The 27,861-nt window shown below is 57.3% G+C and overlaps 1 protein-coding gene across 2 annotated transcripts; it reads right to left on the reverse strand.

The window, feature by feature from the left end:
* Positions 1 to 1,574: 1,574 nt before the first annotated feature.
* Positions 1,575 to 26,174, reverse strand: Celsr2 (cadherin EGF LAG seven-pass G-type receptor 2). Of its 2 annotated transcripts, XM_052730399.1 has the most exons (34): positions 22,860 to 26,174; positions 17,444 to 18,091; positions 15,159 to 15,381; positions 14,698 to 14,813; positions 14,426 to 14,514; positions 13,824 to 13,981; positions 13,300 to 13,463; positions 13,014 to 13,139; positions 12,502 to 12,668; positions 11,922 to 12,209; positions 11,659 to 11,833; positions 11,310 to 11,451; positions 11,038 to 11,158; positions 10,430 to 10,613; positions 10,168 to 10,269; positions 9,396 to 9,490; positions 9,009 to 9,218; positions 8,295 to 8,478; positions 8,030 to 8,158; positions 7,766 to 7,946; positions 7,496 to 7,663; positions 7,277 to 7,403; positions 6,973 to 7,173; positions 6,476 to 6,650; positions 6,088 to 6,200; positions 5,865 to 5,944; positions 5,652 to 5,778; positions 5,433 to 5,555; positions 4,887 to 5,014; positions 4,591 to 4,679; positions 4,298 to 4,483; positions 3,990 to 4,157; positions 3,646 to 3,880; positions 1,575 to 3,299 (listed from the first exon to the last, which is right to left on the reverse strand). In XM_052730399.1, exons 1-34 carry the CDS (start codon positions 26,167 to 26,169, stop codon positions 3,272 to 3,274), a joined length of 8,760 nt encoding a protein of 2,919 aa, XP_052586359.1. In that variant the 5' UTR covers positions 26,170 to 26,174; the 3' UTR covers positions 1,575 to 3,271. The 2 variants fall into 2 exon arrangements, with proteins under 2 accessions (XP_052586359.1, XP_052586360.1); XM_052730400.1 differs by lacking the exon at positions 4,298 to 4,483.
* Between the last annotated feature and the right edge of the window lie 1,687 nt (positions 26,175 to 27,861).

Genomic DNA, 27,861 nt, shown 5'->3' on the forward strand with positions numbered 1-27,861 from the left:
ATGCCATCTATTGTGTTCTGGAGGACCTTGGCATGAGGCAACAGAGCCTCAGGCGTGTTCCCCAGCCTCCTGCCTTCCTCTTCCTTCAGTCAGCCTGGCCCAGGGCTCTGTGCTAATGAGACTTTGGGGGAGTTCTATTAGGTGGCCCACAGAGACGGCAAGCTTACCGACCAGTCAGTAGCTGAGTCCCCTTGATCTCCTGGGGTCTTCCAGGCTTTGCTTGTCCTTTTTTCCAGTCTGGGCCTCCATCCTCTGAGTGGATAGGTCACCACACAGAACTCAGGGAACAGGGGGTAGCTGGTGACCTCCTGCTCTGACTGGCATCTGTACTGCCAACAAGTCGAAGAACACATACCTAGGCATGGCCAGTAGGTGGCGTTTTTTTTTTTGATCCACGTCCCTGTGGGTGGTGAAGAGGCAAAGCCAGCTGCAGACCCCTGTGTTGCTGCCACCTGGTGGCTGGAGCCGGCAAGGCATGTTCCCCTCTCACACTGGGTCAGTCTTGAGTTTCTGCCTCCACCCAACATTGCTCCAAAGCTGCTGAAGTGTCATTCATCTGGTAGTGCCTACCTGCCATAGTTGCCTTTCTTGTTCAGCTAACTGCCTGCCTCCTTTCCTTTGGCCTGGATTTCCTTTTTTATTTTTATTTTTTAAAGATTTATTTATTTATGTATATGAGAGCTCTCCTTGGGTGTAGTGCCTGCGTGAGAGAAGAGAGCCTCAGAGAGAAGAGGAGGGCATCTGATCCCATTATAGATGATTGTGAGCCACTGTGTGGTTGCTGGGAATTGAACTCAGGACTTCTGGAAGAGCAGCCAGTGCTCTTAACCACTGAGCCATCTCTCCAGCCCCTGGCCTGGATTTCTATTTTCCTGTCTGTGTACTCTCTGTCCACCACCCCTTCCCCCCTCCCCAAGCAACAGCTGGGGAAGCAGGTGTTTGCTGGCCTCTTGCTATGCACTGTGAACTGTTTTAAGCACTTTGCATGTGTTAAGTTATTTAATCCTCATAAAAGCTCAATTAGGCGAAGGCTGTTACCACTGTCCTCATTTTGTAGACCCAGGAACTAAGGCTCAGGCAAATGAGGCCACTTCGCCTGCTTCTGGGGTTTGTTTATCATTTCATCCCTATGCTGCCCCCACGGTGAGTCCTATTTTGTTGGATGGACCTCTGACAAGCAAAAATGTGGGACTAGAAGCGCTGTTGCCAAGCACACACTTATCCCCAGAATGAATATATGCTTCATTCCCCAATAGAACAAATAAAAAATGGCCACAGATTCCACCTGCCACTCATCTCTCCCTCTCTACTGAATTCTGCCCCAGAAAATTCGTTCCTGTCTGGGTATCAGTCTGACAGGTGGAGGCTCTTGGGCCATGCCAGTCCTTTATCCTGGGGAAAAGGTACCTTCCTACCCACCCACCTTCTCTTCCTTCAAACAGCCAGGTTCAGGGCTCTGTGCTGATATGGCTTTAGTCTCTCTGTCCTCCTCGTGGGAACTTCGAGGCTCTACCTGTGCTGGTCCCCAAATCCAGGCCTCCACCCAGATTGCAACACAAAAGCCAAGGCTATGGCACGGTGCCTGCACAGAACTAGTTTATTCAGTAGTATGGGGAGGAAAAAACAAAAACAAAACCCTACCATATTTACAGCAACAATCAAGCGGTACGATCCGACGGTTAGTATCAAGTTAGCATCCAGCATCTTTGTATTTTTTTTTTAAGTCAAGTCATCAGTAGTTTTAAAAAAAAAATCCAGTTAAATTTTTAACCCTTTACAGGAATTGCTGGGGGGAGAGGGCAGAGGGCAGGTGAGAATCCATGGCAGAAAGGCCAGCCTTCCCAGTGAGGAGCAGGAAAACACCTTTCCCACTCAGAGCCTTTGCTCTAACCACCTGCGTTAGAAGGGGATCGGTGACAAGTCTGGGACACATGCTTCGAGAAGAGGGTGACTCAAATGAACGGCGGCTGTCAAAAACTGAGGGGAGCCATAGAGGAAGAGGAAGGATGGCAGCCCCCAAATCCAGGTCTGCTAGACACTCACCCAGCCTGCAATGGCCACATCGGACCCCCTGGGACTGGACACAAACCCATCCCAACACAAAAAGCAAATAAATAAAAATATATATTAACTCTCTCTTCACGGGGAGCTGGGGTCGAGTGGGGACAACAAGGAACAGGACCTGGTTCTTTGAAGAAGAGAGCCAATTCCAGGAAGGGGTTAAAAATAGAACATGTCTCAGAGGCCACAGCAGGTCAGACAAAACGGCATTTGTCTGATTTGGGAGGGGCGGGGTGGTGGTGAATGGGCACCAGAACCCAGACTTGAAACCTGTGCCTGAGACCCCTTCAGGGCCACCAAGGCAGCTCTGTGCTTGCTCTTCCTCCCGGTGGGTGCCACACACACACAGCAAAGAAGCCCAACTGAAGGGTGACTGGCCCGCCCCGGAAGGTCGGGCAGGGGAAATGAAGCACTTTGGGGTCAGCAAACGGAGCGAACGCCTGGGCTGTAGCACATGGCCAGAGTCCAGGAGAAGGAGAAGGGGCCGGGGTAGTCATTCCCCACGTGGGGGCACAGGCTTCCCCTTAAAACGGTTCATGCAGCATTTGGGGGTCCAGGGGCGATGAGTCCTTCTGCCCCTAGCCGGACAGGGCTCTTCAGTTCCTGGGAGAGGTGGAATTGGCCGGTGGCAAGTGCCTTTTTTGTCCTGACCCCTCGCCAGCTGAGGCCTGTCCGGTGCAGCCTTGTGGGGGCTCATGCCCCTGGTCCGTGTGGCTTTGTCCATTCCTTTTGGTGATGGCAAAGGAGGGGCAGGCCCCCTAAGAGTCCCTCTCCTCCCAGAGGCACAGCAGATGGGAAACTGAAGAGAGGCTGGGACACGTCCTGGGAGGTCCTATCCTCTTTGGGAAGGGAAAGGGGAGTCCATTTCCAGCGTATAAAAAAAAATTAATCCCTGAAGTCATGAAGAGTAGAGATCCTTTTTTTTTTAATTCTTTTTTTTTTCTTTTCTTTTCTTTTTTTTTTTCTGAAAAACTTTGTCTTGAAGATGTTGGCCCCAGGGGTCCAAAGTGCAGTGAGGGGGAGGTGGGGGAGGGACTTGGCACTAGATGGCCTTAGGTGCAAGGCCCAGGCTCCTCAGATGGACGTTTCATCGCTGCTGCTTCGGCAGGCAGTAGGGAGCAGGGGCAGGATAAAGCAGAAGACAGGATGGGGCATGAGCGCAGCAGGGGGAGGGAAGGGAGCTTCGGGATGAAGGAACACCGGCCCAGGGTTAATGCAGGAAGTTAAAGAAGAGAAATCTGGAGAGGCAGGAGAGGAGAGTGGCAGAGAAGGCAGACAGAGGGTTAGCCGGAGCAGCAGAGGAGACAGGGAGCAGCTTCCACCAGAGAAAGAAACAGAAAAGCAGCCCCAGCGCCCACCCTCGCATGCTGCCCAGGACTAGGCTGCAGCGCTTAAAGCCCGGGGGTGGGGGGGTCTGGGATACTCCCCAACAGAGCACCATGGTGTCTGGGCACACAAGGGAGCTGGACTCCACTCAGCCCATCTGTCTTCCAACAGAGTAGCCGGATGGAGCTCAGAGCCAGCCCTGCCCCAGCCAGGACCTCTGCAGGTCACACCCTGTACCTCCCACCCAACCCGACTCACTCGGAGCCCGATGAGTCCTCATCCACCGTGCCTGCCTTGATGCTCATGGCGATGGGCATGACCCCATTGAGCTGTTCCTGGAGACTCTGGCGTGGTGGCGGGCGGGGAGGAGGTCCATTCCGACTGCCATCGCTGGCTGTGGAGCCCCGAGAAGACCCCGTGCCCTGCTCCAGGGGCAGCCTTAGGAGGCTGCTCTTTTCGCTGATGGTGGGAAGACACTTCTTCTTGAGGATGCCTGGGGACAAGGAGGTGGGTACCCTGGGCTGTGGATGGGAAGCGCTGGGGCATCCTAGAGAACCCCAGCAGGAAGTTGAGAGTGAAGCAGCTGGGCGAGACTCACTCACCTTTGTGAGGTTGGGTAGAAGGGCCTGGAAGGGGTCCCAGAGACCCTTCCCGAGACAGGGCATCTCCATTCTCCCGTGGCCGCTCTTCCAGGGCCCCGCCGCCACTTTCCTTTGTTGTAGTCCCAAAGTCTCCTGGCCAAGGGACCTTCCCAGACCCTGGACCCACCTCTGTCAAAGAAAGGAAGTCTATGAGTCCCAGAGAGGGTAGGCAGCTAGGACAGCCACCACCCCAGTTCTGTTTTCCAAGAAGCCCTAGGCTCTTGGGCTTCCAATGCCCCCCAAAGGCTGCAGCCCTGGTGCTGGCCCACCCTTGGGGGTACTGTGCAGGGGCAGTCTCTCAGCTCCAGGACCCAGCAGGCTGTCCCAGCCCTGCTCGCCAGGGAAGGCGGCCTCCTCCTCCTCCTCTTCCTCGCTGTCTGATGAGTGGGTAGAAGCATAGGAACCACTCTGGTCATCTTCCAGGGACAGGTCACTGTCAGAGTCCGTGTCGGGATCTGGGAGGTCAGGGAGGGATCACAACTGTCCCACCTGCCCAGCCCACCCTCAGCAAAAGCTAGGCCCCTGTCCTGCTAGGCAGCCAGCCAGGGCTCTCTGTTCTCACCGTGTTGCTGGTCTTGACCTTCTAGGAACAGGCCACCTGGGTCCCCTAGGCCAGGGGGACCCTGGCCAGGGTTCAGCGTGGACTCCTCCCTAAAAAAAGACAAGGACACGCTGTAGGGGTCAGTCTGGCCTCTCTAGTGGGATTCCCATGTCCTACCTTGTGTCCCTTACTGCTTCTAATCTAAGCTGTGACCTGTGTTGGCCACTGTCTGAGACAATTCCTAGCAGCTGGTTGGTCTTGGTTCGAGCATGCATGGTCTTTCCCTCCTTCTCAGCGCTCCCATTTCCAGGGCTTACCTCAGCAAGAAGGGGATGTAGCTGGGCTGGCTCTTGCCTGAGCGGCTGGCACTGTGCAGTGAGCCAGCTGAATCTCCGTAAGGCTGGTACAGCCTTCCGTCGGCATAGGGGCTGGGGCAGTTATAGGACTGGGCGGGGAGACAGATAGGTCAATGAGAGGGAGAGTTGGAGGGATGGGCCCCAGGCGAGAGAGTAAAGGGTGCCAGGAACTTGCCCCAAGTCCTACCCCCGATATGCCCAGGTCTTAAAGTGGAAGGCTCCTTCTGTGTTGCCTTCACCTTAGGGCCTACCAATGGTCACAGCTGTGCAACACTGAAGACCCCCCAAGTGCCCTGGATTTCCTGTGACAGCCTTCCAAGGCCACACACACCACTTCACCCTTTCCTCCTAAGAGGAAGGGATGTGGAGATAAGGATGCCCAGGTCAAACGCACGCACGCACGCACGCACGCACGCACGGAGAACCAACAGGTTCTGTGGGCCTGCTTCCCCCACCCCGCCCCCACACACATCGAGACACCTTGTGCTCAGACCCAGGCTTCCTCACCGAGGTCAGGGTGGACTTAGTGGTCAGAGCAGGGTCAGGAGTGGGCTTGCGGCTGCAGGCGAACTTCAGTGCTCTCCGGACCTCCTTGCTGAGCACCACGTAGGAGAGGAAGATGAAGGGGCCCTGGCCGGCAGACAGCAACGATTGCAATGATTGACGCACTCAGCTAGCCCACGCCCAGGCATGCTCCCTCCCACTCCGTGGGGTGGGGCCGGGTACCTGGACACAATTGCAGGCAGCGAAGAGGTAGTGGAAGAGGAGAGTGTCGCTGTTGACGGACAGCAGTGCCAGCAGCCACGTGGCACTCAGTAACAGGAGGACAGCAAAGGAGGGCCGCAGGCCTGAGCTGGAAGGCAGGGCAGCGTGTGAGTTCTGCCGTGAGACCCTCCACACCGGTGCCCACCCTGTGCCCAGCCGCCTGCCCGTACTCACACAGGGCCTTTCTTCTCGAAGCCCTGCCTTTGGGCAGCACAGGAGGCTCGGGCGGCCAGGATGTACAGGAAGACACTCATCTGGGCCATAGAGAGGAACATGAGAGGACCAGAGAGCACAGACGCACGCGTTCTGCCCTGCCCAGAAGCCTCAGCTCTTCCTAAACGGGGATCTGGAGGACACACTCATCCTGCTCACCCCAACTCACTTTTCTGGCACTTACCGAAACAGCAAAGGCCACTGGTCCAGCAAAACTCCAGATGAGCGTATCGTAGATGGAGAGCCAGCAGAAGTCGGGGTTCCCGTAGCCTTCAGGATCCAAGCCCACAGCTAGACCTGGAGCATGGAGACAGTAGCCAAGCAAGGCGCTCAGCGGGGAGGAAATAAGCTGCAGTCAAAGGGTCCCAGAGCCCGATGTGGAGCCTCTAGAAGGGCCGGTAGTCCACTCCCCTCTCCAGGAAGAAGCCCCACCCCTCATACCTAATGCCAGGTTGTCCAAATATAGGGGGGAGGGGGGAGTCTCAGGACGTGAGCTATGGGTTTGGGGTACATGGCATGGACCCAGGGCGTAGGGACATGGGCTCTCCAGGCCAGGAAAGGAGGCAGGATACCTGTGATGAAAGCAGGAACGCCCCAGCCCAGCATGTAGTAGAAACGCATGGGGCTGGCATTGACGTCTCGCACCTCTGTGAGTGCCCGGTACAGGTGTAAGGCCTCCAGCAGCGCCCAGGCGAAGGTGCAGAGGTACAGGAAGTGCAGCAAGATGGCTATGACTGTGCAAGCAAACTGAGGGCCAGGACACTGGTCAGGAGCCAAGACGGCCAGTACCAGGAGCATACCCAGGGGAGGTAGGTGGAGGCGGCAGGGAGGCCTGGTGGGTTGTGCTGCCTCAGAGGAAGCCCAGGCTCTACGCAAGAACATCTAGGATGCTGGAACATTGAGAGGGGACTAGAGAAGAACAAACTGTGGGCTGGGTACCGCACTGGGCCCTTTATCAACACATTGCTGTGGGAGCAGGGACGGGAGAAGGCTGGAGAGGGGTGGGTCACCCAGGGAGCCTTGGTGGGGCCGGAAGTGGGGAAGGTCTCTGGGAGAGGAAGTATCTTACAGGGAGGTCAGCCTGGTTGATCCCCAGGAGAAAGACCAGCTGGGCCAGGCCCAGGGCAGCTGTGAGGTTGCGTCGGATGCCATGTTGGTTGGAACGCAGGGCACGAAGAAGGGTGAGGAAGAGGAAGGTGATCATCAGGGCAGCTAAGGTGACTCCAAGGGCCACGTATGTCAGAGTCTTCAGGGGCAGGATCTCCCCGTTCTGAGGGATGAGTGCCAGCGGGGTCAAGGAAGAGCAAGGCCTAGTACCCAGCCCCTCAACTCGGTTCCCACCCACAGCTCCGGGCTACCCCCGTGAGTCCAACCTCCCGTCGGGACACGTCCATAAGCACGGCAAAGCTTGTCATGTGGTTGCACTGGCAGCTGACGTGACTCTGGTTGCGGAAGATGACTTCGCAGCCTCGGGCAGACCAGCCACCTGTGCCACTGACCCTGCAAGAAGGAGGCAGAGTCAGGGAGGCCCAAGGGCGGGCAGTCCAGGCTCTTGGCCCGAAGCCACGGGAATAAGGGTGGCGGAGGCTCACAGGATCGAATGGTTCCAGAAGACGCAGATGGGCTTGGTCCGCTCCTCGGTCTCCAGCAGCCGGAACTGCACTGTGACTGGCTTGTCCAGAGCACGTGGCAGGAGCTCCTCATCGTCGTGGACACTGATGCTTACCACAGGTGTGTTGATGACTGGGCGTTTGGGGACTCTGATGATAGAAAGGTACACACAGTCACCATGACAGCCGTGAGATACCCTTCACATTCGCCGGCTTAACCCCAGCCTCCCAGGCCTTGTCCTAGCCACTCACCGCAGGCTACGCTTATCTGGGTCATAGTTGTGGGGCAGTAGTCCAGCCAGGGTGTGGTAGATGATGACGCTGGCCACTGCCTCTCCCTGACTCAGTTCTGGGTGCCGCCGCTGCCTCCGTGCCAGCTCCTCAGTCTCCTGGGCTTCGCCAGGGCCTGCAGGCCTCACCATGGGAGGCATCTCTGCAAGCAAACGCTGCTACACTCAGCTGGCCGCATGGGTACCCCAGGCCAAGCTGGGCCCCCCATCCGTGTTCCCTGCTGACCTCTGAAGACAGATTCTGGCAAGATGACCGTGGTCTCAAGATCTGGGGGGCGCTCCCCACGCAGCGCCTCATAACGGGGAAGCTTGGTCCCAGCGAAGTTCCCTTTATCCAGGCGCACTACAGAGATGACTAGAGAGGAATATGTTCACAAGTCAGACACCAAGTGGGGCAGGCAGAAAGTCCCCCCCCCACCCAGCATGGTGGCCCTTTGGAATGGGGGTGGGACCCTCTCCACAAACCCCTCCCCAGCCCAGCACCATCTCACCAATGTTGGGTGTGACGATGGTGAAAGGGCTTAGGTAGGTGTGCCGCATATTCTGGGCGAGGGCGCTGGCGTAGGCCTCATAGTGCTGGAGCAGCCAGGCGGTGCCACCCTCTGTCTGCTGGATTAGCTCCCAGTGCCTCTTGTTGGCGGCATCCAGGAGGGCACTGCCCACCCTCAGCAGATTCTGGAGATGGGCATGGTCACGGTGGCATGTGCTTGTGGTCAACCTCATACCAAGTTCCAGCCCGTGCCTGGCCCAGACCCACCCACTATGACCCTTCCTCAGCAGTCCCCACGGCCTCCCCTGGGAAGCCCTGTGTATCATGCTGCCCACTCCCACCAGGGTACTCTGCCTCTAACCCTTCCTTCACACTCTAAATCAGAGCTCCCAGTGTGTCCTCCTACGCCTCCTCCTGTTACATGCCCTTTTGGCACCCTGAGAAGACTAAGCTCTTGGTATAACAGGCAGGGCTCTGCTTCAGGTCAGCCCACACCTCAATCAATACAAGCAGCCTTTGCTAGGCACTTGAGTCCTGACACTGCAAGAGTAGGTACTCTGAATCACCTGTGTTGCACCATGGCTTATAGGCTTTCACGAAGGCCTCGTGCCAGGGGTGGGGCTCCTTACGGTAGGGAAGTATCCCCTTCTGTCCCCTAAGATCGCCAGGAGCAGGATCTCTCACTGGGCCCCACCACGCCTACTTCAAGCCCCACCTCAGTGAAATGCACATCCTGAGTGGCAGACAGCCCAAAGCCCCGCTGGGCACTCTCATGAGCCAGGAGTCGTGTGGCCAGCTGGTAGGCCACCTTGACATCACTGCCAAAGTAGCCGGCGGTGTGCTGTGTGGCATTGCGCAGGAGCAGGGCTAGCCGCTGGGAACGTCCTGAGTCCAGGCCTGACTCATTCCTCTGCAGCCGCTCGGCCTGGATGGAGGGGCAGAAGGGCAGAGGTTCAGACAGGATGGTGGGGATTGGGGATCTGGTGGGGAAGAGGTGGCCCCTGAGGGTAGGAGCCTCAGGAAAACAGGAGTGGGATTCAGAAGCTCCATTTCCCAAGACAGGGGTGTTGAAAAAGAGGAGGAGACGAGGGGGTCAACTTACAAAGCCCTTTAGCTCTGAGAAGGTGACTGACGTGCAGTTGAAGAGGTTTGGGGGAAGCCATCCCCTGTGCTCATCACAGTGGCGCACGGCAGTCCCTGGAGGAAAGAAGTGAGAGGGTGGAGCCTAGGGAGACACAGGAAGTCCCGAGATCCACTTGGAGCACCTCATGAGCCACACAGGAACAAGCAGCCCACAAGGAAAGAAGAAGACAGGTGTATATAACTCTAGAGCCCAAACCCTCTGCAAAATCAGTACAAGCAGAGGCCATGGGAACAGAGGCTTGTAACCTCCCCACCACACCCCCAAGGTATCACTATCCCCCTCCACTCAGCTCCCACCCTGCACTCTGCTACTTTCTATGGATTCTGCTCATTGCTAATCTAAGGGCCAGCATCAACCCCCATTCTGTGGCTGGAAGAGTACCCAGTGCTCAGTATTCTTCAGGACTGCCTCCCTTTAATGTGACAAAACTCCAGTACTAGGTAGTTGGCCGAAGGAAGGGGGGTGTCCCGTGGGATTCATCTTTGAGTTTAGCACCCAACCCTGTTGCCAATACACGAAGGGTTTTCAACAGTTCTGTTCAGTCTAGGATATAAGCACTCTTGGTCAGCCTAGGTTGAGGGGTGAATGAAGGAAGGTGACCTGAGGTCTCTAGGAGCTAGGAACCAGAAAGCGGGGCCCCAGGATCTACAAGCTACAGGCTTGCTGTCTTTTTTCTACCAACAGTAAAGATCAAGTCTTCAATATCACATCGTAGTCCTCTAAAACCTACCAAAGGAGCCTTTGGGGCAAGGGGCAGCAGCAGGTAGCCCGAAGCGTGTACGGGGCCACCAAATCCCAGCCTCTATGGCCCGTGGGCAGCTGTCATAATTCACTGCAGAGAAGAACACAAGGTCACCTGTGAGTAGCTCTGCCCAGGCTCCCCAACCTTCCTTCAACATCCCCAACCCACTGCCAGCCTCATGGGTGGCCTCCTGGAATGCAAGCTCTTGGCATACAGTGAGGAGGGAACCTATCTGTCCCAAGAGCCCTACCTTCACAGCCATTGGTGGTGACCTCAGCAAAAGGGTTGTCACAGCGATCACATTGACGCCCAATGACCCCAGGCTTGCATGGACACTGGCCATCCTCAGGGTCACAGACTCGGGACAAAGAACCGGTGGGGTAACAGTCACACAAGAGGCAAGTAGGGCTGCCAGGGGGCCGGTAGTGGTTCTCCTGGGAGGGGAGAAGGGGGTCATATTGTATCAAGATGTCTTTCCTGGATGCTAGTGGATCCTTCAAGCTGTGGCCTCCCTAGAGAGCATCTCCCTACCCTGGGTCCTTGTGGAAATAGGATTCAACATTCTCAACAGCGGGTAATGACTTGGAGTTGAACTCTTTACTGAGAAGCCAAGCATTCAGAACAGGCTGCAGACAGCCCAGATAGCTATTCCAGGGCTCGGTGATTCAATATTCATCCTGGGTCCCCTGGTACTCAGATAATGGGGACGCACAGCCACCTGCCATGCCCAGTAGGGCAAAGGCACAGGGCCCTTGGCTCTCTGTAGGAAGGCCTATCTCCACTGCAGTCAATGCAGGGCCAGAAGCTGCAGGATAGAGGACAGGGTGGCTACAGCAGGGGCTTATCTGGGACTGTCACCTTGCAGTGGCACTCGCCACTTGTCTTGTTGCAGTCCGGGTCAAAGCCTTTGCTGACATCACAGTTGCACGGTCCGCATGTGGGGTGTCCCCACCAGCCACGGGGACAGGGTTGGTCAATCCTGAAGAAGGGAACCCAAACAGGCATGAACCCCCTCAGCCACAACCTCTCCCACTTGGTTCAACCACATGGGGTCCTTCCGACCTCTGCAGTTCAGCCTAAGGACTCCTAAGGCTCAGAGTGACACCAGAGATAAGCCCTGACCCACCTACCTGGTCTCACAGTATGGCCCAAGATAATTTGGTAAACACTCGCAGACGTAGCCAAGGGGTTCGCTGGGTTTTCGGGTACACACAGATTGGTGTTCACAGGGGTTCAGGTCACATACATTAGTACAGTTGTCACCATAGTAACCTGGGACGAGAAGGATCAGAAAGGATCAGTCCCTGTCCTCTGCTGGCATTCTCTCCCACCTAACCTCTTCATCTACTTCCTTACGCTCCAAACATTGCACCTTTGATGTGCAGAAGATGGCTCAGAGATGGGACTGGCCCCGGGTCACACGTCAGAGACAGAGTGTGAGCCCTGGCACAGGCCCATTCCCTGGCATCCTTAGCATACCTGTATCACAGCTGCAGGAATAGCTGTCCCAGTCGTTGCTGCAGTAGCTGTTGGCAGGGCACGGGTTTGAGTCACAGGGATCTGGCCAGCTACAACCTGGCTCCACATTGACGGTCTCCCCACGACTGGGATCCAGACTGCTGATGCCCTCGGGTGTCTCACTTACCCGCACACCCTGGGGGGATAAGAGCAACACTGGCCCTCAGTGGAGTAGGGCTCCGGGTGGAGATGGGACGGGAAGTCAGGGGAGGAGGCTGGCTCACCTGCAAACAGCCCCGGAAGCCTCGGGCCACACCATTGGCTGGACCAGGCACCCCCCCGACGGTAATATTGCTCAGGTGCAGCCCATGCAGCCGAGGGCCCAGATTACCCTCTGCCCTCTGTTGCCCATAGTCAAACGACAGGACGGCATGGCCAGGGCCCCCACTAGCTCCCAGTGCCAGCTGTGCGTGATGCCAGTCACCATCATTGGTCCGGCCTGGCTCCAGACGCAGAGATGAGGCCTGGAGCCCTGTGCCCTCCACACTTAGCACAACGTGGCCTTCCCGAAGCTGTACAAGAGGGAAAAGAGATCAGCTGACCACCTCAATAGGCTCTTCTTCCAGTCCTCTGCCCTGCTTCCTCCACACCAATCGCCTACTACTGCCTGGCTGTGGGCAGAGGAAAGACTGCTTGTTTCCCTTACGCCCAATAGATGGCAGTACTGATCCACCGAACGGGCCCGGCCGACTTCTCACTTCCCCCAAACCCTGCCCAGCCACCTGGGTCCAACCCCCTGAAGGATCCTGCAGCCCGAGCCGAGCCAGGCCGGGGCTTGCCACACTCCCACGTGCCCTGCATCACCTGCAGGGTGATGGTGCTGCGCCCCCTGGTGACGGCCTGTAGCAGGACGCCATCCGCCTGGCGTGTGCGGAACATGAGGCTGAGGTGCCAGGGTTGAGAGATGGGCAGAGAGAGGCCATGCCAGGCCACAAGGCTGCTGCCCAGGAAACGCTGGGGATTGGCCATTTCTGGGAAGGCAGATGAAAAGTGACTGAAGGGCAGAGCAGTGTGAAGTAGGAACTGTAGTGGCTCCGTGAGAGATAGGGCTTTGGCTCTCCCCGTACCCAATCCCCTCCCTGCCCCGCCCTCCAGAGCATTTACCTGTCCTGGGCCCGCCCTACATTGTGCCCAGGGCCTGTCTCTGACTAGGTCCTTTGTCTCCTGCCTACCTTTTCCTAACTCTGCCCAGACACGCTTTTCCGCCCACAGCCCAGCTCCCCGGAGCCCTGCCCAGAGCCTGCCCCAGCCCTGCCGGTGATCCCAGACATCTGACAGCACCCAAGGCCCCAGCCTCTGGCGGCGGCTGCTCCTACCCTGGGCACAGCTCTTGCCCCCGAAGCCCAGCGGGCACTCGCAGCTAAATGAATCCCACTGGTTCACGCAGGTGCCGCCGTTGCGGCAAGTGCTGCTGTCGCACACGATCTTCTTAGTGGGGCAGCCTGGAATGGAAAGGCAGGGACTCAACGACCCCAGGCCTGGGCTCCGAAAACCTGCGGCAGTGGCTGGAAGACCACACAGGCTGGTGTTCCCATGCCATGCCCAGCCGCCCCTCTCGGCACTTGGCTCCCAGCCCTGCCCCTACCCCCCAGGTCTCCGTACCAGGCACAGTGCCGTTGTTGGCAATGAAGTCGGCCATGTCTACATGCCGGCTATCCACTTGAAGGTTCCTCATACAGCCCACGAAGTGCCGCATTCGGACAGGGAAGTTCTCGGGCAGATCTGGCACCCCACCCAGCAACAAGGGCCCTGTCAGGTCCAGAGACCTAGGGATGAAAAATATGGAGAGACATGGGTTTAAGTTTATGGTTCTCCCCACTCCCAGCCCCCATATCCTGCCACTAGGCCCAAGAAAAGGAGAACTTGGGCAGAGGCCCTGGAGGACAGGAAGTGGAGGTACTTCTATAGACCCCCGATATAGATAGATGAGCTCTCAGCTCACACTCCTTCCCCTCACAGCCCACCAAGGCCGGATACTAACTCCCCAACACTGACCAGCGTAAGGAGGGGGCACATCTGATTGGTTCCCACACCAGAGCCTATTCCCTTGAGCGGCACTACCCTCTCCCTAGCTACTGGCCCGCCCTCCCTCCGTTCCCTCCCTCCCTCCCTCCCTCCCTCCTTACTTCTTGCTGCCTCCTTGGGTGCCCTGGGCAGCACAGGAGTAGTTGCCCAGCGTAGCTCCAAAGCGCAGAGCCACCCCGGTGTCACAGCCGTCCACAGTCACCACAGCTACCTTCTGCTCGGACGGGCCTTGGGGAAGCCCCGTCTGGCCCAACAGTGGCTGTGGACAGAGAAGGGAGGTAGTGGACAAGGAGCCCAGCACAGACACCAGCATAGAGTCGCACCTCTCCATACACCCACACCCACCATCAAGGACTACCCAGTGGGATGGAAAAGCCCCAGCAAATGGCACAGCCCCTCCCTCTTCCGAGGCACAAGAGCTATGACCAGTCACAATATCACCCAGGCGGTGCAATCCCAGTACTTGGGAGGCAAAGGCAGGTGGAGCTCTATGAGTTCGAGGCCAGCCTGGTCTATAGAGCAAGTTCCAGGACAGCCAAGGCTATACAGAGAAACTCTGTCTCAAACAAAACAAAACAAAAACAAACAAAAAACACCAACCAACCAACCAAACAAAAACAAACAAAAAACCCCAAACACACCCAAGTCTAGGTAAACACACAAGCCAAGAACAGGGCCCTCTAACCTCTCTGTGCTCACTCACCTTATTGTAGTACTTGAGGTGTACTGTGTGCCACTGGCCATCACTGACCCCTCCAGGCACAAATGGAGACACAGTGGTAGTTGACTCCCCTAGAGAAAGGACCGGGTAAGCTGGTCACAGGAAGAGAGTTGGGAGTGGCAGAGATGTGGGCATGTCTAGGGATGGGGGTCAGGTCCAGGTTGGACTGGGAGAGAAAGTATGTGACTTGAGGTCAGGGGTTGGGAGACCTGAGACCTTAGGAGATGCGCAAGGACGTGAGGCGTCGGGCTCACCTGCAGAGAAGGTGAGCTGGACCTGCTCCTGGATCACCTCGAGAGCCACGAAGTCATGTTTCTCATTGAAGCGCCCATTGTACAGCAGGAGCCCATCTCGTTCCTTGGTAGCAAATCTGTACAGGGGGTTGGGCAAGGATTGGGGCACCCACTTGTATGCTAGCACCCCACCCATCCAAGCAACACCAAAGCTGACACTTTGGCCAAGGTTATGGAGTCAGAATGCAGATGATGAGCCCAACAAAGAACCCTGGCATGCTGGCTCCCCATCCTCAAGGGCTGGGGAAGGGTGCCAGGCAGCTCCTGAGAGTGAGGACAGCCCGCTGGCAAAGCATAGAGGTCACCCCAAGTGCTCTGTCAACAGCTGCTTAGTACTTTCACTGCCTGCTCTGCTACCCCACCTCCCAGGAGGTACCCCACATGCTCACAGTGCCCTGCCACCCCGGGGCCTGCTCACTCACGAGAGGGCCAGGCTGAAGTGGAAGCGTTGGCGCAGCCCACGGAAGGTGATGAAGGAGCGGGCAGGGAAGCTGCGTGTGGTCACCTGGCAGAAGGGTTTCTCAAAGTCCCCGGACGGGCAGTCACATTTGAAACCTCCCACCAACAGGTTGACACAGGTACCCCCATTCTTGCAGACACCTGGAGTGCAGCGGCCTGAGCGGGCACTCACTTCACAGTGCTCACCTGGGGAAAAAGGACAAGCAGGGTGAGACCCTGAGAAGGCAACTGGGGGTCCCGCTACTATGGTTTCAATATGACCCCCTAAAGAGCTCATATGGTAAAGGCTTGGTCCTGGCTGATGGGGCTGTTTTAGAAAGTACTGGGAACATCAGGAGAAGGAGTATAGCTGGATGAAGTAGGTCACTGGAGGGATGCCATAAAAGGCTAGATCTTGTCCCAGGCCCCTTCTCACCTGGGCGAGCTGCTTTGCTCTACCCCACACTCCTGCCACCATGATGTTCTGCCTCTCTGACTCGCTTATAGCAAAGGAGCCAGCCCCTAGAACTGAGACTGCAGAGACCGTGAGACAAAATTAACCTTGCTTTAAATTGTTTCTCTTGGATATAGCCAGTGGCAGAAGTCTAATACATCCCTGGTGATGTCTCCCGTGACCCCTCCCAGACTCTCACAAGCATTCCCCCTTCCTCTTGCACGGCTTCCTCTCCGGAATCCACCATCCATCCACCGGCGTCTCAGGTGTTCTTATTGGCCCCTCAGAGCGCTCTCACTACAGTTCCAACATACGCCCTGTTGCAAGCTCCCTGAAGCTCTCCAGCCCTTCCCCACACTTGTCAGGGGCCCTGGTCCCACGGCTCTGGCCCCTGCAGAGGCAAATGCCTAGAAAGGAAGGACCTGGAGAACAGGCTGGGGGCTGAGGCAGCCCCCACGCTTCCGCCTTTCCCGCTGCTGGAGCTTTTGTTCCTGTCAGGTACGGAGATCAGTTTTCTTCCCTAGAGATGTGACCAGCTCTCCACTTCTATTGGAGTGATGGGTCGGGGTCCGTGGTGTGAAGTAAGTCGGGGCCTCTCTATGAACAGAACTTTGGGTCTGAACTAAGGCTCCCTATGCACTCACACAATGCTGAGAGAGTGGGGCCTGAGCCTGAGGACAGATGAGGAATCAGAGGGGTGAAAATTCAGACATCAGATGGGAAAACCCACTCCCTTCTCTCCCTCCCCATTCTGATTCTAGAGATAGGTTCTCAGTTCCTGTGCCTAGTGACTGGCTCTTGTTTCCATGGAAACTGTTATTCGCCTACTCTAAGCCCCCTTCCCCATCCTCCCGGACAAAGACTCCCCTCCCTTCTCCCAAACTCACCCTCCCCTCTCCCCGCACCTCCCAGCAGCAGCACAGAAGAGTCAAGTCTGGCGAGTTCTGGGCAGGCGGATACAGCAGGAGGCACTGAGTCTGCCTACGCTACCAGCAGAGCCAGGGAGCCAGCTGCTGGAGGACCTGAGGCCTGGGAGTCCGGGAGGGAAAAGGAGCAAGTGTGTGGAGGAGCAGCAGAGCCTACGGGAGGGGCAGGGTGTGAAGAGACCCGCAGCCACCGGCCACTAGGGAGGCAGAAATGGAGCCGTTCTGTTCAGGGCTACACAGTACAGCGTCCTGGAACTCCCATGCCTCCAAACCCCAGCTCCTGGTGCCTTCCTCCAGTGCCTGGGTGGGGAAAGTCTGGCTGCAAGTTAATGAAGGGATTCACTCAGCAGTGTGAAGTCCTGGTCCTAGGCCAGCAACACCTTTAACTGGATCAAATCACCTCACCTCAACACTTAAAACAAAAGCCAACACTTTCCACAAGCCAGCTTTCTCCCCGCGTCAGATTATTTACATGAGCCCTCACAAGCAACTTTTGACCTAAATAAATTAGTTATCTCCATCTTAAATACTGTGGGAAGAGGAGCTAAGTAACTCTCGTTTTCACACCATTAGTGGCAAAGCTGGAACACAAACCCAGGTGCAGGACTGACCTCAATTACACAGTCTCGGTGGGTATGTGTGCGGGCGTGCATGTGCCGGGGTGCGGGTGGGGGTGTGGGCTTGCACAGTGAGCAGAAGGCGCCTCATTCTGACTTCCTAAGCAGGCGGTTGTCAAATCTAAGAGTGCCCGGTGCAGCTGGGGTTTATACTCTCGGAAGGAACGAGGCAGCCCCATCATTAGCCTAATTTGTGCTTGGACCAGAGCGTCGTAGGCCCTGCAGGGCTGCCCCCATGCTGGCTGCCCTCATGGTCCCTGCCCTGGGCTCACCCGTATAGCCATCGCCGCAGAGGCAGGTGTAACCGCCCTCTCGGCTGCGGCAGTGCCCGTGGGGTCCACAAGGCCTGGAGTAACAGAGGTCCACTTCAGTCTCACAGTAGTCGCCCGTGAAGCCAGGTGGGCAGCGACAGCGCAGGCCCCCGACAGGGTGGATGGGACGGAAGAGCACGGACGAGGAGGCGATGAAGGGTGCGGAGGAGTCGAAGCGCAGCACGGACACACAGCGCATGTAATTCTCGCAGGGCTCGCGCAGGCAGATGTTGTCGTCGAAGGGCAGCACGCGCTGTGCCGAGATGGCGGTGAGCAGGCTGCGGTTGAGATACAGGCGCTCCTGCAGGTCCTCTGAAGGCAGGAAGGGTGGCCCACCGCCAGGTCCTGGGGGCTGGCCCACTGACAGGCTCACGTTGAGGATGTGGCCACCTGGGGCATCAGTATCCCTTTGCACGTTGAAGACCACCACGTGGTCTGGAGGTGTGGCCAGTGTGGCTGCCACAGCCTGGATGAAGAGTCCCAGCAGTGGTGACAGAAAGCGCTCTGGGGACATGTCTTCCAAGCGCAGTGTGATGCTGTGTGTGAGCATCTCATCTGTGATGATGGTGACACGGAGTGAGCACTGGGCTGTCACACTGTGGACACCATCTGAAGAGAAGCAACATGGATCAACATTAGGCTTGAGGTAGACAGAGTAGACGTGCCAAGCCACAGAAGTGCCAAGCCACAGACCCTGGCTTTGAGCAGAGGAAGGAATAAGTTTGTATGACAGACCCAGAGGAGGAGTCAAGAAAAGGGAGCAAGGAGGAGGGAGCACCAGGAGCAAGAGGGAGTACCAGGAAGAAGGAACATCATGAGGAAGGAGTACCAGGAGGAGGGAGCATCAGGAGGAGGAAGCATCAGGAGGAGAGAGGAGGGAGCACCAGGAGGAGGGAGCATCAGGAGGAGGGAATGTCATGAGGAAAGAGTACCAGGAGGAGGGAGTACCAGGAGGAGGGAGCATCAGGAGGAGGGAGTACCAGGAGGAGGAAGCATCAGGAGGAGGGAGCATCAGGAGGAGAGAGGAGGGAGCACCAGGAGGAGGGAGCACCAGGAGGAGGGAGCATCAGGAGGAGAGAGTACTGAGAAGAGGGATTGCTAGGAGGAGGGAGCCTCAGGAATAGAGGGCGCGCAAATAGGCTAAAATCCAGCCCACACCCTACAAGGTACCCAAGAAAACCTTTTTCTAGATGGCATAAAGTTGGCTAGTGAGATGTGTTGCTTGTGGGCAAGTCACTCCTTGAGGGTCACCCCATATGTGCTTAAGAAAATGATTTTTCAAAACCGTTCTCTGCATATTTTCCCAATACTCTCTGGCATGATGCATGAACTGCCTTCCCGTGTTTGTGCCTTTTACCCTACTCAGTATTAGCCCTGTCCCCTGAGACCGGTCTCTGGGTTCTCTCCCAAAACTGTGTTTTGTCCCTTGCTTACTTTTCTAGAGGGCCCAGAGTACCATGAGAGACTCCCACACCTTACTCTGTACATCTCAATTCTGCTATAACCCTGCCTCTCAACATGCTGTAGCAGCTTGGGCGTGGAAGACGAATTGGGTCAGTGGGCCATCAGGTCCCCCTTGCACTCAGCCCCATGACTGACTGCTTCCATGCAAGCCTGCTATCCCCATGGCAACACCTCTCACACAAAGCCTTCTTCCCACCCAACTCTGGGTTGTCTGGGGGACCCCACCCCGGGAAATCCAGCTGAGCCACCTTAACCAGTGAGGGCACCACCCCCTGCTCCAAGCTGGAGAAAGGAAGGGTAAGTGGGGGGGTGGGGAATCTGAGCAGAAGTAGAAGAGCCGGGGCAGCTTCCAACCTGAGACCCACTGGGCTGGTCTCTCCTCTGGCACTTGGGCCTCTTAGTTACTCATCACCGACTTGGCTTACCAAGTTGTACCCAGAGGTCTGCCTGCCATACCCCCGGGGCAGAACACTCACTTATAAGCAGCTAAGTACTAACACATCCCCTGTGTCTCACCCCACCCACACACCCTGAGCTCAGAAGGGCCATACACAACTGAATGTGCATACACATGGGAATGGACTTTGTTTCGATTACAAATGAAAACTGGGCTGCAGAGAAAGGGACATGGGTTGGAAGAGTTACAGGGGCTTTCCTATTTATTACAATGCCTTACACAAAGTGCGTCGTGTTCAATAAAAACTAAGATGCTGATGAGAATCCCTGGGACATAAAAGTGTCTTGAAAACACAGCAGCAAGCTGGCGGTGGTGGCACATGCTCAATCCCAGCCCTCGGGAGGCAGAGGCAGGTGGATCTCTGTGAGTTTGAGGCCCGCCTGGTCTACAGAACAAGTTCCAGGACAGACACCAAAGCTACACAGAGAAACCCTGTCTTGAAAAAAAAAAAAAAATCAAGAAAAAAAAAAAAAAGAAAACATGGCAGCAGACACTCCAATCAGATGCCAAAAATTGCACCCAGCTGGGATGGAGCTGGAGCCAGTGTTGCTGGGGCAGAAGTAGGAAAGACATATGGAACTCTATTTCGTACATGTCACACTTCCTTCAGGCGGCTGCTACCTCGGGGAGTTAGTTGAGCCCGGGCAGACATCCACCTCAGCTATGCCCTGGGCCCACCGCCTCCCCGCCCTCCAGCCTCATCGCTGTGATCTCTTGCTGTCACTAAAAAGCCTGCTGCCATGCCACAGTTCACCTCTGCCCTCCTGCTTTGCCCAGGGTACCAAGACAACAGCCCACAGTCCTCCAAGCCCTCTAGCCTGCCCCTAGGTCCCCATGAAGATCAGATTCCTTTGCCTCCTGGCAGAAGCCTGCACTGGGGCCCAGGGCTGAGCAGGCGCTGATGTCACAGCCCAGTGTTTTCTGAATGGGAAGTTCCTCCAGACGAGAGCAACACAGGCCTCTCCATGGTGCTCCTGGACCATTGAGCGAGAGAAGCTCTGCCATCCCCTGGCCCTGGGAACCAACACTCCTGCGTGTCCTCTCCACCAACCCAGGCCTGTCTGTGGCCCTCTCTGCATGCTTCTGTTGATCCCATCTGGCCCACCATCTGTGGCCACCTGCCCCTCTGTTATTGTCCCCACCCCAGCAACCAAGCCATTGCTCTTCCTCCTTGCTCTTTGTCCTTCTTTCCTGCCTTGTCCTGGGTCTCCCCTCAGGTGCAAAGGCAGGTTGGGAATAGAAGTGGCCAGTGCGCTGCCTGAGTCGTTTCAGACAGAAGAGCTGGGGTAGGCTCTGACCCAGGAAATACCACCTGGGTCTAGGCCTCTGCCAGCTGCACCTGGGGAGGATTCCAGAACCAGACTCCCCAGCCTTTCCTCTTCTGGCAGAAGCTCTGCTGTCTGGAGGTGAGCAGGCCTGGGGCAGGTTCTCCGGTGTGTCTGAAGAAGGCAGCAGCAGCCTGGACCATTTCGGGCTGCAGGGAGCCACGGAGCCCAGGCTGGGGCAGCTGCAGCCACGGGGAAGAAGGGAAGAGAGATCCAAACACAGAGACCAACAGGGAAAACAAAAGACCCTAGGAAAAGAGCCAGCAATGGAGGAGACGGGGAGAAGGAAGGAAAGCAACGGAGCTGGGGAGGTGACAGACAGGCAGTGCCGGAGGGTCCCCACGGGCAGGGTGGGAGGGAAGGACGGGACAAAGAACCAGAGAAGGAAGACAAAGCGGCAGTGGGCGTTAGTTCCCCTCACCCAGCCTCCTGAACTTTGGGGTTGCCTTGGTGACTGCCTCGAAGGGTCAGGGCCCATGGGGGAGGGGGGCAAGGGCAAAAAGAGACCAGCCACAGTGGCACTAGGTGCTGCCCCAGCTTCCCCTCTAGCCTGGAGGGTTGTGGACTTGGACTGTGTGCCTTGGTAGGGAAGCAAAGCTAAGTGGGGCCGGCCTCCACACTGGCCCCGGATGTCTAGCCAGATTCACTCCAGAAGGCTCTGGGTGGAGGGCAGGAGGGAGAGGCCCTTCTTCTGCCTCCAGTGCCAGGCACAGATGGGGGTGCTCCTAGCGCCCTCCTCCTAGAGGGGAACTGAAGCCTCAGGTGGCCCGAAGCCTGATCCATATAGGCTTTGAGAGCTCCTTCTCCCGGGTCCTTGCAGCCACCTGAGGGGTGGGACCAGGAAGTGTCTGTCCAGCCAGAAGTATGAGCAGGAAGGGGTCTGAGGCCATCTTCCCTTCCCTGATGTGTGGAAACTGCCTGGAGTGGAGCATCTGTGCTCACCCCTGGGAAAATCGCTAACAGTCTCTTCCTCCTTCACCCCGAGTCCCAACTCCCAGACTCAGGAAGGCACTTGGCTACTGAGTCTGCCTCACCCCCACCTTACTTCTCAGCCCCAGAACTGACAGTAAGGATGAAATACTGTCACCCAGTCCTGCTTGTCTTCTCCAAGTCCTGCTGTCTGGGGTGTCTGCAGGCTGAGCGCTTGGGCAAGCAGCAGGAATGCCCAGTCTGGGTTCCGGCCAGGCTCCCACGCCCCTAGAATTCTGTTCTCTCCCCACCAGATCAGGACCCCGGAGTCTGCCCTCAACGCTCAGTGGTCCTGGTACAATCTAATCCCCATGCCTGTTTTCTTGAAACTAGGCCTTCATGGTCAGCAAGGAAGGCCTAGCATCCCAAGAACAGCCCATGGGGAGTCTTGGGGCCAAGAAGGTCCATCTGCCCTGGCTTCACCACAGCCCCTCCCCAAACCAAGCCAGATCTCAACCAAGAACTCAGGACAGTGAGGTCTGTTTGGGCAGAGACAATGAGCCCCTGGCTTTACTTCCTGCCTGGAGCTCTGAAGGGGCAGCCAAGCCAGGCCCTTTCTTCCTGGAGGGTAAAGAACCCTCTAGACAAAGCCATGTCAGCCGATTCTGCAGCTCTGCTGAGAGACAGAGGGGGAGAGAAGAGGACAGCAGGGTCCTGACCCCTTGGAGGAACCCTGTGTCCCTGTAGCCCTCTGACCTGCCAAAGGCTGTGTGAGATCACAGGGCCACCCTAACGAGGGTGACAGGGGTGCCGAGGGGCCAACCTGCCTCCCCTCTCCCAGCCAAGGTCTTCCCTCCCCCTCCCCCAGCTCGGTTAGCCTTCCAGTCTTCCATGCACCTTTTTTTTTTTTTTTTCCACAATTCTTGGCATCCATAGTCAGGGCAGTCTCACAACACTTCCCCCACCACGTCACAGTCTGGTAGGCAGGGGGCAGCCAACCAAAGCAGCCCGGCCCAGCCTGGGGCAGCAGGCGGGGCCTGCGCCAGCTGCCAGGATTCCTGGGGTTTCTTCTCAGCCTGGTTCCTGATCTCTCAACCTCTGGGCTCTCCACCTGGTAGAGTTGGGTCACCAGCTCCTCCTTGGATGACACTCCACCTCCAGTGGCTGTCCAGGCCGCTCCCAAGGACTATTCCCACCCCAACACCACTGGGCACTTCCTTACCTGACACCAACACACTCATGATGGCTTCCAGGGGCCGGTTGTTGTCCAGCGCCCGGCTCAGTCTCAGCTCTCCTGTGGTCGCATTGAGTAGCACCAGGCTGAGTTCATTTCCTCGCTCAAAGCTGTATGTCAGGCTGTCTGAGATGTCAGGGTCATGGGCAGGCACGCGGCCTATAGCACCCCCAGGGAAGCTACTTGAGCGGTTTGTGACATAGTTGTTGAAAAGAATCTCAAAGTTGCCCAGCACTGGTGGATTGTCATTGCGGTCAAGGAGGCGGACATGGACGGTAGCCCTGCTTACCAAGGGAGCGGATGTAGCCTGGATGACCAGGATATATTCAGGACGGTCCTCATAGTCCAAATCCACCAGGGCAGTCAGCTCCCCCGAGAAGATGTCCAGCTGAAAGACCTCGGGGATGTTGCCCTCTACAATCTGGTACATGATCTGTGCATTGGTCCCTTCATCTGGGTCAGTGGCTGTGACCCGGGCCACGGCCAGCCCAATGGGGCTGTTCTCTTCCACAAACACATCAAACTCATCTTGCTCAAAGACAGGGGGGTTGTCATTCACATCCAACACAGTGACTGTCACTTCCATGGGTGTGCGGGCTGGCGGCATCCCCTTGTCCACCGCATAGGCTCGTAAGATGTACTGGGCCACATTCTCACGATCCAGCCTCCGCAGGGTCCGCACAATGCCCGATGTTGACTCCACAATGAAGTCACCGTCTCCATCATCCCCTCCTTGAAAGGTGTAGAAAACCCTGCCATTAAGACCGGAGTCGCGATCAGTGGCCGAGATCTGCAGGACACTGGTGAAGGGTGGCACGTCCTCATAGACACTCCCCTGGTAGGAATCCCGCAGGAACTGGGGGGCATTGTCATTGACATCATTCACCAGGATCTCCAGGTAGGTGGTGTCAGACTTCTGAGGAATGCCATTGTCCCGAGCAGTGATGGCCAGGGTATAAGACACCTGGTCCTCGTAGTCCAGCTCAGCCTGGGTGGTGACAGCCCCGGTGTCCGCATCAATTCGGAACTGGGGAATGCTGTCCTCCATAAAATAGGTGATTCGGGCATTCTCACCCATGTCCTCGTCTGTGGCACTGATCAGTACCACGGTGGTGCCTGCTGGTCGGTCTTCATTAACATTTACCGTATAGTGGGAGCTCTGGAAGACGGGGCGATGGGTGTTGGCATCAGTGACGTTCACCACGATCTGAGCTGTGTCCTGCCTCGTGCCGTCAGAGGCAGTCACCGCCAGCACATACTGCCGCTCAAGTTTGTAGTCCAGCGGTAAGGCGAGGGAAACCAGTCCCCCTCCGCTCTGGCTGGTGATAGAGAAGCGGTTCCGGGTGTTGCCACTGGTGATCTGGTAGGTGATGACACTGTGAGCGTCACGATCCACGGCGGACACCGTCACCACACTGGTGCCCACAGCTGCATCCTCGTTGAGCCGTACTGTGTACTCTGGCTGGGTAAAGGTCGGGTTGTTGTCATTGACATCCAAGATGGTTACGCTGACACTGGCTGAGGCGGTGAGTGCTGGGGTGCCATGGTCTCGGGCTTCTACACCAAAGCTGTAGAAATCAACCTCTTCCCGGTCCAGCTCTGCGGCCACAGAGATCCAGCCCGTGCCATTGTTGATGGTGAAGGGGAAGTCATGCCCAACTCCAGCCAGGCTATACTCCAGGCGGGCATTGTCTCCAGCATCAGCATCAATGGCCTGGACATGCAGAACTAGGTAGCCTAAAGGGACGCTCTCCAGGACAGTGGCCTGGAAAGGGGTGCTGACAAAGATGGGGGCGTTGTCATTGATGTCCAGGACTTGCACCGTTACTAGACCAGAGACGTTGGAAAGCGGAGGCCGGCCACCATCCTGAGCCCGTATCCGTAGTGTGTATTCTTTGGTTGTCTCGTAGTCAAGCGGGCTGACCACATCCAGGGCCCCCGTCTGAGCATCCAGGTAGAACTGTCCCCGAGCATTGCCACTCATGATGCTATAGTGCACCAGGGCATTGCTGCCCTTGTCTCTATCCGAGGCTGTGACGCGGAGAACTGGGGCTCCTGGGGTCACATCCTCCCGCACCTGGACCACATAGCGCTTCTCACTAAACTGGGGTGCATTGTCGTTATCGTCTTCCACGGACAGGAAAACAGCAGCCGTGGAACTCCGTGGGCCTGGCTCCCGGCCCTGGTCACTCGCCTCCACTGTCAATTTGTAGGATTCCACCTCTTCCCGATCCACAGGGCCCCGGGTTCGGATCACCCCAGAGCGAGGATCGATCTCAAAGACTTCTGAGGGGCTGCCTCCAGCCCCCTCCAGCAGGCGGTACAGAATGTTGGCGTTAGGAGGGGCATCGCCGTCGGTGGCCCTGACTGTAAGCACCTCATAGCCAACCTCCAGGTTCTCCCTGAGGCTCTCCTTGTATTCTTGCTGCTCAAATACAGGGTCATGATCATTGGTGTCAGTCACTAAGATGGTAAGTGTGGCCAAGGCACTCCGTCGGGGCATACCATGATCCTGTGCAGTGACCCTGAAGACGTGGGTGCTTTTGGTCTCACGATCCAGCTCCTCAGCTGTGGTGACTGTACCAGTGACTGGGTCCAAGGAGAAGAAATGATTGGAGCGGCTATCGAAGAGGGCATCCATGGTGTACTCAAGTCGACCTGCCTCACCCTCATCTGGATCAATGGCTCTTAAGGACGCAACAGAGGTACCAGCTGGCTGGTTTTCAGGCACTGTGGCCTGGTAGCTGGGAGGCTGGAACTGGGGGGCTGTATTCACATTCCTTTTCCTGCGCCCACCCATAGATTCCTCTGGTAATCCTTCCGCAGCCCTGAGCCCTGGGGCCTGTGCCAGCTTGCAAGACTGGCATCTGAGTCGTGGGGCCTTTAAGCAAGGGTGCTCTTGAGGCAGGGTCAGCTTGCCTTGTGGGGAAAGGTGTCCTCCAATACCCAGGAGACGACAGCTCCAGGGGCAGCTTTCAGGGGATGGCGGAAGAGGGATATGGGCCCCTGATTCTGGACACCAGACCCTCAGGCCATCGTGGTGGGGGACCAGGTGGCCAGTCAGCTCAATACCCGAATCTCTGCAGCGGCTGGTGTAGAGCCAGAGGTTCGAAGCGGAGGCTGGGCAGAGCCAGCCCACGGGGGCGCAGGCCCCAGAGGAGCCGCGTCCCCCGGACCCCAGAGAACGACAGGGCCCCACTTGATCTCCCAGTAGTGGCGACGGCGGCAGCAGCAGCAGCAGCAGTAGCAGCGGCAGCAGCGGCGTTGGGAGGGGGGCGCTGGCAGCCCGGCTCCGCATCTCTCCCTGTTCCCGGCCAGCCGGGTCAACAGCCGCGGCGGCTCTTCCTCCGGCTCCTGCCGGCCCCGCCGCGCCTCATGCCCGGGCCGGGGCGCCGGTCCCCGGGGGCCACCTGTGCGTCCCGCAGGGCCTGCACCTAGATGGCTCGGCGGGGCCGCGCGCTGAGCCCCGACGATGCGCCGGGCTACACCACTCTCGAAGCCCGGCCCGCTCCCGAGTCACCGCGACCACTGCGGGCTCGCGCGCGCGGCGCCTCCACCTGCGCTCTGGGCGCTCGCCACCTGCGCCCGCGGGCCGCGAGGACCCCTGGCTCTGCCGGGTTCCCCGGTTCCCGAGACCTAGGGTGTCCCCTCTGCCCGCGTGAGATCGCCCACCTGCGCCGACGAAGCCGCACGCTCCGGCCCGGGCCTGGCTGCCCACGACCGCCCTGCGCCACCCTCTCGTGCCCCGCGTCCTCGCCGCGGCTGCTGCTGATCGCCGCGGTCCCGGGCCCAGACCCGCGTTCCCTCGCCTCCCCGGCGGGCGGGCAAGCTCTGCAGAGCGGCGGCGGCGGCGGCGGCAGCGGCGGCGGCGGCTCATTACCATAGACCTGCTCGCGCCGCGGCCGTCTTAAAGCGGCGACGCCCAACGCGCCGGAGGAGGTGGGGCCCACCCAGCGCCCTCTTCTGCACAGATGCTCTAAGTAAGATTCCCGCCGCCGCTGGTAGCACTTTTCTTCCCAGCCCATCAGACATGCTTCTCGGCCAGTGTTGGATCCCTACCACAGCTTAAAGACGAATGAACCGTCAGAACCGTCAGAAGCCACACAGGGAATGATAACTCTACAGTTAGTGCTCTTTCCAAATATTCTGAAGGCTTTCGGGTATGTGGGGGTGGGGTGGGGGGTGGTGGATGACACACAAGGCAACTTTCCAGTCTTACCATACATGAGAACCTTCGTTGCTACCTCATCCTACAGGCCCCAGGTCAGACTGCACTAAAAAGGTTTCGCTCAACACTACAAAGTCTCTCCCAGATCCCGGAGGTTGTGATCTCACTTGGATGCCTCTGACAGACCGGTCCTCAAGTCTGTCTGTTTGTTTGTTTGTCTGTTTGAGACAGGGTTTCTCTCTGTAGTTTTGGTCCCTGTCCTGGAACTCACTCTCTAGCCCAGGCTGGCCTTGAACTCACAGAGATCTGCCTGCCTCTGCCTCACTGACAGTTGGAATTAAAGGCCTGTGCCACCACCACCTGGCCCAAATTCATTTTGATACATCTTGGGTACCACTTAGGCAGTTCAGGAGAGGTGAGCTAGAAGGTCCAGAACTGTAAATACACTAACACCACCAGATTCCAAGGCCCACGGTGAGTTGGTTCCAGAGACCCAGGCGAGACGGTTCAGCCAGTAAAGACTGCCGTGCAAAAATGAGGACCTGTTTGGACTCCCAACACCCACGTAACAAGGTGGGCACAGTCATGACTGCCTAAACATGAGCAGAATAAGGGCAACAACATGGACATGCCAATTGGATAGGAGAAAGACCAGGAGGCCTCAACCCTACACCAAGAACTACAGGCAAGTGAGGAATTCTGAGAGGGAGAAGTAGTCTTTCCCAGGGAAGAGTACCAGTTGTTTATTCAATACTAAATGGATAATTTGAAAACTACACACAAGTAACACTCACTATACAGATGGAGCAGGTAGTATTTGGG

This window comes from Peromyscus californicus, unplaced genomic scaffold (assembly GCF_007827085.1).
Source record: "Peromyscus californicus insignis strain IS unplaced genomic scaffold, ASM782708v3 Scaffold_9__1_contigs__length_137607984, whole genome shotgun sequence".
NCBI lineage: Eukaryota > Metazoa > Chordata > Mammalia > Rodentia > Cricetidae > Peromyscus > Peromyscus californicus.